General features: G+C 42.6%; 1 protein-coding gene across 1 annotated transcript in view; it reads left to right on the top strand.

Moving 5' to 3' along the window:
• igsf11 (immunoglobulin superfamily member 11) overlaps positions 1-17,312 on the top strand; it is an 85,779-nt gene extending 68,467 nt beyond the window's left edge. Inside the window, exons 3-8 of the mRNA XM_076100284.1 lie at positions 4,119-4,282; positions 11,350-11,557; positions 12,118-12,273; positions 13,773-13,895; positions 14,562-14,709; positions 15,686-17,312. Of these exons, the coding sequence (XP_075956399.1) occupies positions 4,119-4,282; positions 11,350-11,557; positions 12,118-12,273; positions 13,773-13,895; positions 14,562-14,709; positions 15,686-16,238 (1,352 nt within the window). The 3' untranslated portion in view covers positions 16,239-17,312. The remainder of the gene's footprint in view (positions 1-4,118; positions 4,283-11,349; positions 11,558-12,117; positions 12,274-13,772; positions 13,896-14,561; positions 14,710-15,685) is intronic.
• Positions 17,313-17,728: the final 416 nt, after the last annotated feature.

Raw genomic sequence — 17,728 nt, 5'->3', positions numbered from 1 at the left:
GAGAAGTATTTGACATTCACTTTTGCATATATGTCACTGTTACATGTGTATTGATGTGTGCTGTGTTGCCTTTCTTTAGTCTGACTTTGAACACCATCATCAATCATCTCACTTAAACACGTGTATGTATGTGTCGGTGTGTCTCTGTATGTGTATGTGTGTGTGTGTGTGTGTTTGTGTGTCCCAGCCCACCCACTGAAGCCGTGCCAGCGGCTCATCACATCACAGCATCAGGGGCATCTGTTTGAAACTGAAATAAAAGTAAAGGCTATGAATAAAAGAGCCACATGAATAAAAACGCATGATGCAAATGACTTGCCGAGCTGAGGTTGTGTGTGTGTGTGTGTGTGTGTGTGTGTGTGTGTAAGAGAGTGAGACAATGAGTGTTTTAGTGAGTGAGAGAGTGGAAGGGTTGTATTCACCCTGCATTTGTCCTCCATCCCATCATGGCTGCACCTTAGCTTGAGAGCACACACACACACACACACACACACACACACACACACACACACACACACACACACACACACACACACACACATATTTCCATGCTCTCTATGGTGTGTGGTTTTCTCATGCATTAATCAACAGCAGTTTTGACACTGTGCTCCTGAATGAGGAGAGAGAGGCTGTTGGTTCTCTCCTTCACTCCGCTAGCGCTGCCTGGGGTGACTTCATCAATTAGGCCTCTCTGGAAACAGCAGCATCCTCCCTCCTTCCTTCTATCTTCCCTTTCTCTCTTTTGTTTATTCCTCCTCTCTGTACCTCTCTGTGTGACTTGTGTCCCTCCCTCCCCATATTGCATCTTTCCCTTGTGCTCTTCCCCTCCTCCCTGTCCACTACCGCTCAAACTTTCTGCTCACCCGTCAAACCACTTTGTTCCTCACTTGTCTCTTATGCCCCACTAGTTTGTCCTTTGTTAGTAGTATATATATAATATACTGTTATTATTGGCAAAAAGGTGAAGAATGAAAAACACAATGGGAGATATTTATTATCACAATCTCATCTTGCCAGTGTTCCCAAAAACACCCAGAAGTTACTGTCCGTGAACGCTTGCTGCTTACAGATAAACTAATAATTTGCCAAATGTCTACATTTTGCAAACAACAGTGAATCTATCTTTAAAAAGCTGCTGTAGTCAACATATATATAGATTTAAATCATGTCATTCTAGTCAGTCATTGACTAAATTGACTCAAAATGACTTGACCAGATCATCTGTTTTTTTGTCAAAACACTGTTTATGAAATGACAGTCGGTCTTTGATTGGGCCCTAATAAAGGTGGCAATGCCGTGATTATTTATTACAGGCGTACTTTCCCTATTTCCTGTCAGTCAGGCTGGTCTGGCTCCTGCTGAGCACTGGGGAAAAAAAGAGCAGTAAAGGATCAATATGTTTGTTCACATAAAAATGTCTTGGATGGTAAACTCATTGAGATGGACAGCTCATTTACGTCACAGACCTCAGCCTGGAGACAAGAAGATGACTCCAGAACGCTGCGCTGCACTCAGCCACGGGCAAGAATGGCAAATAAATGTTTAAAAATGAAAGAAAAAAAGGAAAAGCATGAAGAACCAGCTACTGTATCAATCCCTGGCCTGTCTTTGAGTGTTTCCTGAAATCACTCTAGTTTGCACCTGACTAGAATAGTAATTTAAACAGCAGAGCTATATTCTTTGTAGTACCACAATAGCACAAAACACAGCATTTTGTATCTGGGTGGCCATATTTGACAATGAGCTGCTCCCCATTCATCCCTCACATATCAAGGCCTTTAAAGTATTCATTCTGGAAGAGCAGTTGTCTACCGGACATGCTCCAAGAGTAGCGCTGAAGAGCTGGCATAAAGCTTTGGCAGAAGTTTGTGCAATAATGAGGCAATGCCAAGCAACTGCGCAGTGTGGTTGTTGAGCTGTCGAGCCGTTCCCGTCTCTCAGATGTGTCCCTGAAGGGCAACCGTACGTATGTCACCGATGACATCCACTGATGAGTTTGAATATGTGTGCATGGCAGTGGGTGGGATGTCACGTGTGTGTCTGTGTTGGGGAGGGCAGTGTGTGCATATGTGCACGCTGTATGTACAGTATGTTTCTGGACTTGTTTGTGATTTTGAGTGTGTGTCTTCTTTGGTTGTGGAGGCTTACAGGCTCTGTGCGCAGAGGTTCCCTAATCCAGTGTTTTGAAATGAGCCCTCCAGCTGTTGTGGGCTTGAGAGACTGCTGCCTTGGAGGAGGCTTACGGACGATAAGAAGCTCTTTCTATCTTCATTCCTCTAGGACCTCCTCTTTCTTTCTTTCTCTTCTTCAATCTTCCTCTGTCTTTCTCCCTCCCTAAATCCAGCCCATTAAATATCTCTGTGGCCATGAGAATAAACACTTACACTGATCTCATGCTGCCAATGCAATCTCACATTCCGTTAGGGTCGTAACCTTTTGTGTGAACTTATCCTGCTTTGCCGTTAATACTCCTATAAGAACATAGGTTGACTGTGTGCATGAAGTGAACATTGTGTACACAGAGGATAAAGGAAGATCAGATTAGAGTGGTGACCAAAGACTGTTATTTATTATATTCATAATGATGGTGGATGTCATAAGGGCTAAAGGGAGCTCATTAGCTGCATTGTGACGTACAAACTGCGGACACTGTCCTGCTGCTGAGTTACAGTGAGGAACCATACTGCTGTAAGTGATACACATGGACATTCCAAGTTAAATTGCTTGCATAATGTATGGCGAGTCTTTCCACGGATATGTCTCTTGTGAACCGTAACTAAGAAGAGCAGTTCGAGCGCTGCCTATCTCCGCCATGCCAGCAGTGAGCCTGCAGGGCATGTCGTGAGTGCCAGCAGAAGGAAAGCGTAGGAAGTCCGCAGGTTCCGGACACACCGAGAGGGAGCAACAGGCAGTCTGTCAGCGAGAATATGATGTGATAGTCAAAACCCAAATTCAGCAAAAATGACACTTACAGCCTGAAATTCATAGCAGATGCCATATATGTTGTGACTTAGAAATAATACAAATGACTGGATGTATGGTTGGTTGTGAGATTTCTATTTTGTTGTGCCAGGCGATCATTATTTGCACTTGACATCTGGCTTGACTCCTACGTACCACACAAATGACATGCTGGTGGTTTCTACTATTGGCTTATGCCAAGATCTTCATCTTACATTATCACTAACAAGGATGATTCACAGGACATGATCAATTATCTGTAATCATATCAGTGCCATCATCTTCCTCACCATGTTTAGACAAGAGTACTTCCCATGCGGGGTTTTTGGACATGGATACATGCTTGCGGGGGAGATCTAACTTAATTTCGGCTGTAATGTCTTTAGCTGGTCTAGAAATAGGATGCTGTATATACATATTTGTCTCTGGGGGTCTGTTATGGCCGACAGCTGAATCCAGTTGAGGAGAGCCGCTTCTCAGTACCTCAGTTTTGAGTTTGTTGCACAAGACAACAAGCTCTCATGGATGTTTTGTATGCCGCATGTGCTCAAGAAGCAGCAAATAGTATCCGAAATAACCATCACCCTCCCCACTTGTCATGTTCATTTAGCATGTATTGATACAGACCGTGTTCCCATGAAGGCAGCAAGAAGCAAGATGTTTTAGAAAAATGAATAACTCAAGAGACAGCCTATCGTGTTTCCCTGTTTAACTATTGCATATTTCATGTGATCCTTCACAGTGTGGTCTAGATGTTTGTTTTGCTGCTGAGAGCATTTCAAAAGTGGACCTTGGTTCAGAAATCATGTTTGTTTTGCTGTTAAGATTAAAAGGCTGCGGAGAAGGGACGCGCAAAGAAATGAAACACTGCTTTTTTTTGTACATGGCAGAGGTTTTTCTTATTATTACTTATAGACGTCCCCTCCTTCGTGTGTCTGTCTTTCCAATAATGAAAGTCAATAGCCTGCAGTAAAGACAATATTGCAAATATTGTAAGAAAGATTGTGCAATATGCATCTGTTTGGAATTGTGATGGCTCCATTTGGATATCTGCTTTGCTCTGTCTGTTCTCTTGTTTCACTTGTGTACTCCTTGATACTGTATGTGCTCATCTACCGTGCATCAAGGCGCTGATCGCTGCCTCTCTCCTCCTGCAGTGTGTGTGCGGGCGCTGGATGTGACGGTGTCCCAGAGCAGCATCCAGGTGGCCCGCGGCCAAGCAGCCGTCCTGCCCTGCTCCTTCACCACCAGCGCTGCCCTCAACAACCTCAACATCATCTGGATGGTGATACCACTGTCCAATGCCAACCAGCCAGAGCAGGTACCCAACACATTACTGATGAACCCACTAAGTCACAGTGACAGAGCATTCCTCATGAGAGTCTTCAGCAAAGAAGCGTTCAGAGTCAGTGCTGGAGGATGATAGGGGTGTTGCAAAATATACTCTTGGTATTTGGAACCCAGCAGAGAGAGTTCCTCAAATCAATTTGGGTCTTAACTGTGATGACAGATGTATGTAGATGTTAAACAGCGAGGGGCCGTAAACAGCCAGAGCTGCAGTGCACTGTTTACTGAGTTGTATACTGTACTACTGAGATGCATGTAACTTATTTTCCAATGAAACGTTGCTGCTTCCGCATCATGTGGATGACCGTGCTGCTTCCCAACGCCAACCTTAAAGTCAAAGCAGGTACACATGACTTGATCTGTACTAAGGTGTGCTCAGATGCAGCGCAAAGAGAGCTGAAACAAACCTTGAGAATTGAGAAATTTGCACAATGCACAGAGAGAGAGAACATGTTTGGTGCTTGTGGGACATCCAGCGCAGTTCCAATATAGCAATTGCTCTCGCGCATGGTCATTAAAGAAAACCCAAGCTGACGTTATGTATTTGCACTTGTTTGCCAAAATGTGCAGTGGCCTTTTGTGAAAAATACAGAGTGCTACAACACAGTTTTTTTTTTGCACACAACACAAATAGACAAAATCTCTCTTTCCGGTGCATCTGAACCCACCTTTAAGAAGATATTAGTTATGCAAGATGACTGTATTAGTAATATAGATGTAGTTGTAAGCTTCAGGTGTGTCCATAGATTAGATGACTTTGTAAGTGTAGCCTGCAGGACAGCAATGTCATGTAGCACTTCTCTACCTTATAAACAATGTTATGTACAGCAAAGAGCATCCAGAAGCTAATTTACAGATTTTTGACTTATTGATGTGAATTTTGACTGACTGGCTTCTCGCCATTGTCGCTTCCTGGCTTGCTACTCTCTACACTCTTCTTTTTTTTTTTTTTCCTCACCTTCCCTTCCTTCCTCCCTCTCTCGCTCGTTCAATCTTCCTCCCCCCTTGCGGGACTTCTGTGATTCCATTTGAGTTGTTTAACATGCAGCTGCAGGCCGTACAAGCTCACCTGCCTCCCTTCACTTTGAACCCCGGCGCTGGTCGGCCGTCCAAATAATACAATCATCTTCTGCACTAATTACCTCACACCCACGGCAGGCTCTATATCGCAGCTGTTCTCACCACACACACAAACACCGGCACACACACACACACACAAACTGGCAGACAGACTGCTGGTACAAATGCAGTGCAGATCCACATGGAGGGCTTATATATATTTACTGGCTTCGCACATATACTCGCGTGTAGACTGCACAAAAGTGTGACAACTGTCATGCATGTTTTCCATACATCCATAAATGCACACATCACAGAGTAATACCTGTGGATAAGGGCTTATGCAACTCAAATCAACAGTAACATAAACACGTATAGGCACTTACTCGTGGATGAATGCATGTGACTTTTAGATGCCAGGCGAGTGAGGATGGGAGCTGATACACATAGAAGGATGCATGACATTCATAGTGTTCTCCCGCTGTACCTTCACGCTGCATTGTACCACATGACCCTGTTAATGTAGATGGGAACATTACAAACACAGTGGGGCACACACCTTTTTAAGCGTGCATTGTTGCAAGTTGCACAGTACATGCATATATGCATACAGTGACACACACACACTCCATGCAGTCACACACAAGAATAAACAAATACTGTGTGAACTGCAGTTCTGCAATCAGGTTGTGCGAATGTGAATTTGGTAAGCAGTCTAAAAAGTGAGTGATGAAACAAAGTGCTGCGTTGGGCGACAGTACAAGTGCAAGGTCATTTTAGAGGAAGAGAATGTCATGAGTGATTACAGTTGACGCTAAAAGCCATTAAGAATTACTGAACAGATGTCTGTACACTTGCACACCCTCACAACCTGCGTTAGCACTTTAGCGAGTGCACTCGGACCACTCAGATCTCTCGCTGCTGTAAATTTGAACACCATGTTCAGACAACAAGAGACGATGCATCTTATTTAGCACCGTTAGAGGGCAACAGCACGGGATGTGCTGGCTTCTCTGACTTTGCCAACTTGGCTGTTTGTTGTAGCTCAGTTTAATCATGTAGTTAAAGACTTCACCTTGTGGTTTACAGCCTTAATGGTTGATTCCACATTATAGGCTACTCTGTATATAAATGAATAAGTCAAGAGTGAGCTTTATATCATATGTTTATGATAGGAGAAAGTGTACACTGCACACTAGCAGCGCAACTGAATGTAGCTCTTTAAATAATACCCCATTCAAACTGATACGCTGTCATGGGTAAAAACAGGCTTGATCTCAAAGAAATACGTGAAATTATCACAGTCTCACCTTGGAAACAATGCCAATGGAAAGTCAAATAGGACTATTGTTGTGGGGGACACATGAATTTAACGCCTCCATGTGAATATCCACAGGACTTGCAACAAGGAGGCCGGTGTTCCAGACCGGTGTTCATGTCCCAAAATGTTGTTGAATTATTGTGAAGTCACGCTAGTGACGTGTTTATGCATTTTACTTCGTTTACGTACGTATTTATATGAGCTATAACCATGGTTTTTTCCATAAACCTAACTACGTGGTTGTTGCCTAAACCTAAGCCTACACATTACATGCTACCACCACGTAATGCACTAGTAAAATGTCTTGGTCAATTCTGTGAGATCACAAATCTGTTGGGTCAACACACATTAGCCCTCCCACCTGAACGACCCTGATCACAGCCAGGTCTGGACAAAGGTAGCCCAAGGAAACAATCAATTCAATTATTGAATTAAAATGTAGTTCAACCAGCTCAACAAAAGAGAAAGACAGTGAGAGAACGAGAGAGAGGAGTCACACATGGGCAAGGCAGGTTTATTTGTATAGCACATTTCAACAACAAGGCAATTCAAAGTGCTTCACATAAAACCATTAAAAGCATCAAAACAAGCAAGAGAGGAGTGTTGGTATGAAACAAAATCTTGACTTATATCTTGTAATTAATCAATGTTTTGAGTGTATTTCTGAGGTTTAGTGAAGTGTGTGGAGTCTCTTCTAGAATCTCTGTCTAAACTAATCACTTGTTGAAGTCCCAGTCCTGTTTGTTTACTCTGAGCATCGGATGAACTGAGCTCCAGATTACAGCATGTAGGCATGTAGCTCAGAGGAGTGTGTGTGTGTGTGTGTGTGTGTGTGGGTGCGTAATGTTCATGCGTTGTTTCCTGTGGTGTAATCTGTCTATCATGCCGTCGTTGTGATCAAGCCCTGACCTCGTCCCTCTGGGCTGCTAGGTGTGAGATAATCCAGATAAACACACACACACACACACACACACAAACCTACACACAGACACACACACACAAACACTAGACAATGGTTTCATGTTGTTTATCCTCTAAACTGTTTGCTATTTATGCTCTAATAAAAGCTCCAGGTTCACTCTCCTCTCGCACCACCTGTGAGACTAATTCTTCAAACTGATTTTGTAGTTGAAATCATTAAAATAGTTATTGCATCAGTCTGGAGACATTTCTTCAATGTGGTGAGCCTGGCAGTTTTATCTGGTCAGTACCTGAAATGTTTTAAAATCCAATTTTCATACATATTCACTCTTTGCTCCTCGAGTTAAAGAGGGAACGTTTCGTCCAGAACTTCATTACTGATGACAACTTTTTGCAGTGTCATTAAAAATCATTTACAAATGATACAGCCTGGGGAAAAAAATGGATGACCGGTGTTTTCATCAATTCCTGGAAAGGGAGCTGTGTTTTCATTTTCTGACTTATAGGGTAAGCAATTGTGTATGCCTGGTGAAATTAGGCTCTGGTGAAATTGAGGTCATAGAGGATCTGTGGTGCAGAAATGATGTTAATCTGTAATTGAGAACAGCTGTATTTTAGATGATCAGATTCTGATCCTCAGCTGAAACTAACAATCTGCGAGAGGATAGATCACGTAGACGATGCTTTCACATAGCCTCAAATATGACCCTTTGCTGCCTCCCTTCCACCCTGCCTAAGGCATTTTTGCAGGACACATCCAACAAACCAAACATTTCAGACAAAGCCAACAACGACGTGTTGTTTGTCTGAGGCTGTAACTCCTCCCCGTGGAGAGGCTGAGGAGAGGTCATGTAACAACTCAAACACTTAGCTTCAACACACTGTCTCATATACTCTAATGTGATATCTTTTATTGATTTGCGCGGAGGAAATTCTTTTTTTTTTCCTCCAGGGACATCAGTATGCAGAGTCAGCGAACGTACAGTCATTTCCACCAGAAGGGTTCTAAGTGTCTTTCTTAAGACACTTGAGCATTTGAATTCCCGCTGATATGAGGACGTAGTTGAAGGACACAGATCACTTACCCACCCTGATACCAAATCCACATCACTCACACCTTAACTCCAAGATCAAATGTGGCTAATCTCCCTTTGACTCTGTGCTGTAAGCAAACAGTACATGTGTTGATCTACCTTTCAGGTGCTTGGAGCTGGCTCAAGACCGTTTATCCATCACAGAAATATATATATATTGTTTTAGTGCAGAAGGCACTGCATGCTAATGCCAATGTGAAAATGCACTGCTTGTCAGGGCGTGTTTTATGTAATGCTCAGATATCCTTTGCATGTTTTTTTTAGTTTTTTTTAAGTGATATCCTCTGACAACAAATTATGCAATGTTTCTGGACAGCTGACCCATGTAGTATTCCCCCTAACCTCTACCTCCGTGGTCCATTGAACAGGATAATATCAGACTTTTTCATAGACTGTATCATAATTAATGAATTCAACACTCCCAATCAAGAGTTAGAATGTGAGTCAATGCTTGCAGTGCATGTGTGTGTGTATGTGTGTGTGTGTGTGTGTGTGTGTGTGTGTGTGTCTGTGTAGGGTTTTAGGAGGGAAAAGGATGTAGCAGAGTTTTTCCACTGGGCCAGCGGTAGGACGTCCAGCTAGTCCAGCAAGAGTTCTTAGGGCCGTCCGCCATCTGAGTGTCAGCCATGACCTCTTTTCTCGCTGCGCACAGCTACAATGCCAACCAGGTCATGTGAGAGGATGAGGTGATTTATACACACACATAGACATGGATGGATCAGCACAGTGGAAAGAGATATACATCCAAGAAAAGAGATGGAATGTGACATCTTTATCTGACCATTAAGTCATTTTTTGACGGACAGTATTGCTACCTTGAGTGATTCCTTTTTGTTGCTTTTTTGAATTTTTGGAAAAAACTAAAACTCACAGGAACCCACAGAAAAAAATAAAAAAAATAAAGCAGGGACAGGTGTAAGATGCAACACAGTTTAGGGCCTGCTTTAATCCTCTGCTCACTCATGCACACACACACACAAACACGCTCAGTGTTGCGTGTGAGGCCGATTGATTGGATCACTTTCACTGAGCATGCAGATTATATTGTTAGGTCACCGGGAGTGTCGAGCCAGGTCATACCGGTGCCGTCTGTTAGAGATGGAAACAGAGAGGTAGGCAGAGACAGACGGACAGAATGGCAGACAGAAAATGGATAAACATATATATATATTTGACAGTAAGAAAGTGGACGGACAAAATAAAAGTGAAACAGTTATTACACTGAAAAACAGTCTGAGGCAGAATAATCATCACACACACGCACACACACAGAAGATGCAGTTGCAGGCTCTCATCACAGCTGAGGAGCTGCCTATTCATCTGCACATAAGAGGACAAAGCGAGCGTACTGCACTCAGGAAATTGCAGCCGCGCAATTTACAACCGTTAAGCAGCGGTGGAGGACACAGTCACATACACACCCCTGCACTTTCATCAGAACTATCACTCTCACTCACACACATACATATGCACACACACACACATATACACACTGGTGCCGGTTGTTTCCCTGACTGGGTCTTTGAACAGTTCAATGAGGGCTCTTTTCACCAAACTGAATAGTCTCTCTGATTCCCCACCATGCCATGTGTGTACGTGTGTGCAAGTGTCTTGTGTGTGTGTGTGTGTGTGTGAGAGCTAGTGCGCGTGTGTGAGTGTCAGACTTGTGTGCACATGCCATGTGTTTGCGTGTGTCCTCTTCATCTTTTGTGTGGGCCCAGCTGAGGGGTGAGAGCTGTTTTGCATCTGGCTCGGCCTCACAAACGAGCTGCTCAGCCAGATTTGGAGGCCGGAGGGAAGCTTTTGAACAAAACGATCCATCCATTGCTCTTTAATTTGGACCTGAGACAAGCTTACCTGAATCCAAAGGTGGTAATTCATTCTTACAAGTGTGTTCTCATTGTGATCATTCTGAAAGATCACGGATGTAGGTTTAATTTCTCGCTGGATTGGATCCCTTGTGTAGAAATCGTCCCGCCTTGCTACTGTTTGATTTATCAGATTGGAGTTTATATGTTTCCAAGTTAAAATGCTTTCAATTATGCATATCCATTTAGTGGAAGCTTTTATCTGAAGAGCCTTATAGTACCATGAAAGCCTACTTTTAGCATGTACCCTGAAATCTACCCAGTGAGCTAGAAACAACCCTACTTACAAATAAAATATATTTTTTCTCTTTCTGCTTGTTTGTTTCTCAGGACATAAAAGTCTGCCCACTCCGTAACTTTCACTTTTCACTGTCAAGCTGTATTTCACCCTCTTAGTGGAAGTAGGTCTCCCTCTAGTGAGAGATATCTGTAACAGGCAACTAGAGTAAATGTCCAGGAATCACATTCATAAAGTATCCAGCCCCTCAGAGTGAAAGAAGAATAAAAACTCAGACACCATCTGCTACATTTCTGTTGCAGATTTTTTTTGAATGGAATTATAAATGTCTTAATTGCTCATTTTCAACATTTATTTATTTTTTCTTTCCCCCCACATTTTTTTCTCTCTGACCTCTTTGCCACCAATGTCTCTTTCTGCCTTCCACCTTTTCCCATTTACTTTATCTATTTACCGATTCACCTCATCCCTCTATCCTTTCGTACGTCCATAACCTTCTGTGTGTCTCTTCGATCCCCTCCCCATGGCGTCCCAATGCAGGTGATCATTTACCAGGGCGGCCAGGTGTTCAGCCTCGCCAACCACCTCAATGGCCGTGTGGGCTTCGTGGCCACCATGCCAAGTACAAGTGCCTCCATCTTCATCAACAACACCCAGCTGTCCGACACTGGGACCTACCAGTGCCTGGTCAACAACCTCCCAGACAGAGGGGGGCGCAACATTGGCGTCATTGGGCTCACCGTGTTGGGTAACTCACCACACGTCACCGCAGAATATTTCTTTTTTTGATTTTTGAAAGAGTAAGACAAGAGCTGTTTCTTATATAAGAAGACAGCAGGGTTAAAGCTGCATCTATTGCAACAAAATGTCAATATGCCTTATTCACTTCATTAACTGAGACAACGTAGAGAAGAAAATTAGATGTAGTCTCATGTTGAGTTGTTGAGCAAGAACTACAGCTTTTCAATCTGTTTTCTTCTGATATTCAGTATTTCATTGTCTGAAAGGTCTTTGGTTTGGCCTTTTAGCTTGGTGGGCATCATTTCCTGCCAGTTGTATGGCTCTAAAAATGAGTAAACAACAACAAAACACATGAGTATGACAAATTATAGAAGGTTTAAACTCTAGTTTTTAGGTAACCGGAAGAATACTATTGAGACAATTTGCAGTAAAGCAGTGTGCAAGCACTGTTGGATTAATGAGTCTTCAGCTTTTTGTGAATATGAAACTCCCCCTGCAATTAGGAAAACATATGATTTGCATTTTAAAGTGGTTAACATGACACCACCCGCTCTCTCCATCTGGCAGTGCCCCCCTCGGTGCCAGCATGTCGAATCCAGGGCGCGCTGGATGTAGGCAGTGACATCATGCTGATCTGCAGCTCAGAGGAAGGTATTCCCACGCCGTCCTACTCCTGGGAGAAGCTGGACGCGCTGCCCAAGCTGCCGCACAACGCCATGCAAGGTATTACAAACAAGCTGGCCGTCGGAGTTCCCTTTTGCCCCACCTTCGCTGGTAAATCTCACACACATAGCGTTGCTGAGCCTCAGCAACAATCCCACCATCACCGCCACCTGCCACCTGTCATGTGCCAGGCCCAAACTACTGCCCCCCCCCCCCCCCCCCACACTGATCCTACTGTGGGGTGATGATGGATGGATGGAGTGTTCCAAACCCTGTGAATTTGTGAATGAGTGCGTCAGAAATGTTGTTGTTTCTATTTTTGTGCTAACTCTGTCATGCTGAATACCGACTCTGACACAGTTTTTTGTACTGGAACCGGTGCGAATCATCTCTGTTGCCATGCTGCTTCAAATTTAGCTCAGCCTCGATCAGACACCCATTCAACTACTCTCAGAATAACAGGAGCAGGTTTATCTGAGTTGTGTTTGGTTTTCAGCATCAGAGAGCACTGGCGTCGTGGAATCCCCTTTCCGACTGTGCCCACTGCACAGTCAAATGATCTTCATCACCAATCACTTTCTTTGTCTGTACACTACTGGTCAATAAAAGGCTAATATACAAAATGTAACATCAATTTCAAATGGCAGACTGCCACGACAATAAAGCTAATGTTTTCTTACACAGATAAATAATGTAGACGCTAGGAAATTTGTGAAACTGAATCATATCTGCAAATTCAGCGATGGTACAAATGTAATTTAATACATGTCAATTATCAGCATTCATTAGATGATAGTGGGGATATCTGTCCAAGAGGCTAAACTTTATCACGGCAAAATTGTAGCTGTGTTGGTAAAAATACTTTTACAAAATTAAACTAACAACATGTAAGTTTCTTACAGTTGCATGACACTTATCGTATGCTCTTTACATTATTTTAAAGCTTGTAAATTAAATATATAAATTAAATCTCAACTATTTGAGAGATTTATTGAGATTGACATTTTTTATATTAAGACCAAATGATTCATATTGTATTGTAAAACAAACATTAAAGTAAACTCTCCATTTAGGATGCATCTCCTCCTCTTGATCGTAGTCGGAAAGCCCACCTGGTTTAACAAGTTTAACCTTTTACATTGGTGGAACAAATGGTCTCAGTGTTTTGAGTTTATAGTCGGTCCTTTCTTGCTTTTTGCATGGGGTTCACACTGAAATGAGATCCTGGATTCGTCAATGTCACTCTTGTCTCTGTGTGAGTTTAGTTTGACACAGACAGCTGTGACATTTCCACGTCACTGTCAAGAGAACAGGTGAACATCTGGCCTACTTCCTACAATTGATGAGGCCTTTTTAATGGATCCAGTAGTGTACAGCTCTATGATTCCAAACTCACGACTCAACCCATTCATCATTTGTGAAAGAAAGGAAAATGTTTTTACTGTACAATATAGTTACACTTGCACACCTTGTATTAAAGTGATATAGCACCCTCTATTGGTAGATATAAGTAGTTCAGTTATAGTCACTTTAACTATGTGGCTCTGTGTGTCCATCAGACCAGATGCAGGGCACTGTAACACTGAGAAACATCAGCACCAGCACCTCAGGACTCTACCAGTGTACCTCCAGCAATGTTATTGGCAAGAGCACCTGTCTGCTCAACCTGCAGGTCGTAGCACGTGAGTACACTCGAGCACCCGGCTCCTTTTCTGCTGGATCCATGTGACGCTGTTGTTGTCGTATATATACAGACCAGCTGAGACGTGGCTGTGTTTGTGAGGGGGTGCACATTTATAGATGGAAAAGCCTTGTCTCACTCAAACTCTGACACATGGGAAGTTAAAAGTCTTCTCCCCTTGAGTGAGTCTTGTCTGACAGATAAACAGAAACACAAAGAAACCAACACCACAATGAAACAAATGACAGGAGCAGAACATGTTGCAGACAGCAGCAGGCCTCCTTCAATCAGAACAAAAAGACAGAGTTGGTTTGGGGTCATACAGGGTCAGACGGGTTTGACAGGAAGGAATGTAACATGGTGACATAGTGTTTTATTTTGACAGTGTGTGACAGGATAACGCTCAGTGTCAGGAATACAAGCAGACAGACAGCGGAGTGCTGAGTCCGTCTGTCATTGCCAACACGGTGCAGATGTAAATGCTGGGAAAGAATAGGTGTTACTCAAAACTGTTCCGTTCCGCACATGATCTTGAAAACAAGTTAATCGACTTATTTCCTGTCGTTTAGTCTTTCATCCAGCTGTCTCTTCAGCTGAGGCTGATCCTGGATGATTTAAGACTGAATTGACTGTTACTCATTACTCCTCCTGTCTCTCCGTCCTGCAGCCCAGCCTCAAAGCGTGGGTCTGATAGCGGGCACCATCGCCACTGGAGTGTTAGCTCTCATCATCTGTTCCCTGTTAGTGGTGGTCACGCTCTTCTACTGGAAGAACAAGAACAAATACGACGAGGAGGAGATCCCCAATGAGATCAGGTTTGGCTTCGATTTGTGGTTTTGGTCAATTGCAACCAAACGCTCTTAGTCTCCAGTGCATAGAGACAACATAATATTATGGGATATGGTTTCTCAATAAGGGATTGATTACTTGCACATGTATTCCAGACTGGAAGGGTGGGAACTACATTTTTGGCCTCTCTGCTCTATCTCAAAAGGCAATAAGACGCAGCAGCAGCTTTGTATTTCCTACTGTAGAACGATTAGTGTGTCAGCAAGGCAATCACAAAGAATCAGTTAAAAAAAAAAAAGTTAATTGGATTTAAAAGTTTGGAGAATTTAGCTCAATCTTATCTCCTGACAGCAAATGTTTCCGTCATCACAGGCTAATTTGTCTGTTCAAACAGTCTGTGAAGCTCTGTCAGTTGATTAAATGGGCTGCAATTTCTCCCCTCAATGGAAGATAAATCGTAGTTCAGATATCTGAGGCTTTGGCTGATTGATAACTGATAACATAGGCCTCATTTTGGGCTTAATCCCCTATTAACTCTCCACCCTGACGGCTCTACTTTTCCCCCACGAACAGAAAACCACAACGAATATGTTTTATGTCAGCCAGATTTATCAGGAGCCAAACTCATTTACCCAAAATGACTGCATGAAAATAATAATAAGAATAAGAGCAATGATTGAATAAACTGCAGCTTAAAAGCAGTGATTTTGTCAGTTCAAAGTATTTTTTTTATGTTGTTTGAATGTTTTTAAAATATATATATATATATATATTTTAGATTTTGGTATTTGTCTTGCTATTGTACTATTACTGTGATCCACTGTATATCTAACATGGTCCAGAAAGATATAAGGGCAAACATTAATAAATGAGTAGTACTAGGTTTCTCACTATTGACTGCATAGAAGAGCTCTTTTAACTTTTTATAAATATTTGAAGACTGCCATCATTCCTTATTTCACTGATATCCTCACAACTTCCACTTATTCATCTTCTGAACAGAGAAGATGACCTCCCTCCCAAGAGGTCATCGTCGGCGAAGGCTTTCCATGCAGACGCCTCATCCTCAGAGAACGACACGCTGACGTCTACCAACACCTACAACAGCCGCTACTGGCACAACCCCAAACCCAACTACGACACCAACTCCTACACGCGCTACAACGGAGACACTCGCCAGACCTTCTCCACCGCTGCGCACGGTGCACACGGTCACGGACAGGCCCAGAACGCGGGACACGGCCACAGTACAGTGTCCACAGCACCCGGCTCAGCTCCGCTGTCCCGTCACGCGCAGCCGGCGACGATGACGACATCGTTTGCCAATGGCAGCCACACGCTGCCGCCACCCAAAACTCTGGTGGTCACCACAAACTCTGCCCCGTCCCCTCCCGCCATGGTGCGCAGCAACGGCTCCGTGAGCCTCAAACCGGTGGTGACGTCCACGCACGGGCAGCACACGCACTCCTACGCGGTGAGCCAGGCCACGCTGGAGCGGATGGGGGCGGTGCCTGTCATGGTGCCCGCCCAGAGCAGAGCGGGCTCGCTGGTGTAAAACCTCATTTGGTAAACTCTTAGCTTTGACAACAAGACTAAATGAGTGTTTGGTTTTGACGTTTGAAATGCACTGATGAAAAACAGACCGAATACGGGCGGATGCAGCCCGCTGCCCTTTACACCTGTGTCTTGTCTTGACCTCTTTATCTAAAAACAAACTGGGATTTAACAGTACAGAGTTCATTTAATGCCAATTCCTTGATGTATGGGACCCTTCATTCAGTAGACGAGCACTGCAATGAATCTGATCGTGGTGGGAACTATTTTTCACTTGGATGAAAGCTGGAGTGAAATTCCCTGCAGAACCTGGATCCCCAGATATCTTTTCAAGGCTGGATCATTGTGATGATTGTGGGCTTTTTATTTTTTTTTGGACTCAAAGCAACACAAGGCATACTGCATGGTCAGAGAGAAGCGAGCTATGACTCCCACGTAAATGCATGTGTCTCTTGTTTTAGGATAACAAATTACATCCGTATTATTTCCAATAACTTCTCTTCAGAGTTGATGAGGATTATGCATTGAAATAGTGAATGTTCAAACGTCTGTTGGGAGTAAGCTGATGGATGAAAGTATTAGAATGGAATGATGTCGGGTGAAATGGCCTTAGAAGCTTAAGGAGAGGGGTTGTATTGGGTGCAATACATTGCATAATATACTTTAATGAAAGCAAACATTTTAACTACGTTTTCGCACTTTTCAGAGCAATTTTCTTTATCAAAACTGCTGTCTTATGAACAATAACTTAACAATGACAGGCTTTTACCCATACTTCATATATCAACCCTTTTATGCACTCACAAAATATTAGTGACACAAACACTGAATTATCACAGCAGAAAGCTACTGTCCCCCTGATTTAAACTTGAACCTGCAGATGGATATTGTCGTAGTCGTTGCTGTGTTCATCCTTGCTGTTGTCCTAATTAGGTTCATGTCACATCAGTGCTGCTTTGAGAAGACGTGGATGAGAGGATGTCTTATTTCATAAATGCTTTATAATGGATATATATATATATATATATATATATATAAATGCTTTATAATGGATATATATATATATATATATATATATATAAATGCTTTATAATGGATATATATATATATATATATATATATATATATATATATATATATATATATATATATATATATATATATATGGTGATTTTCTTCCCCTTGACAAAGGCTTATTCCTATCGGTTTCTACTGTACATATTTCTACTGTACAAAAGTAGGCTAGATTGTGAATCAAAGAAAATACATGATGTCTGACTGATGCATATTCTACAACTCATGTGTCTTAATTTTAAAATGGTTCTTGTTAGACAACAAGCTGGTTTTGATAGTCAATGTTATTGTTTTCAATGAATTTTTATTTTTATTTTTATTTTTATTTTTTTTTAAGTTTTCATTACAAGGTCTGAGGTACATACAGTATGGTTTAACAAAAGATGGCCATACGTTTGACTATAAATAGTAGACACC

Source organism: Anarhichas minor, unplaced genomic scaffold, assembly GCF_050575085.1.
Source record: "Anarhichas minor isolate MPS153535 unplaced genomic scaffold, ASM5057508v1 ptg000026l, whole genome shotgun sequence".
In the NCBI taxonomy this organism is placed as follows: Eukaryota; Metazoa; Chordata; class Actinopteri; order Perciformes; family Anarhichadidae; genus Anarhichas; species Anarhichas minor.
The sequence above is the reverse complement of the archived record's forward strand: the minus strand, read 5'-3'. Positions and strand labels throughout refer to the sequence as shown.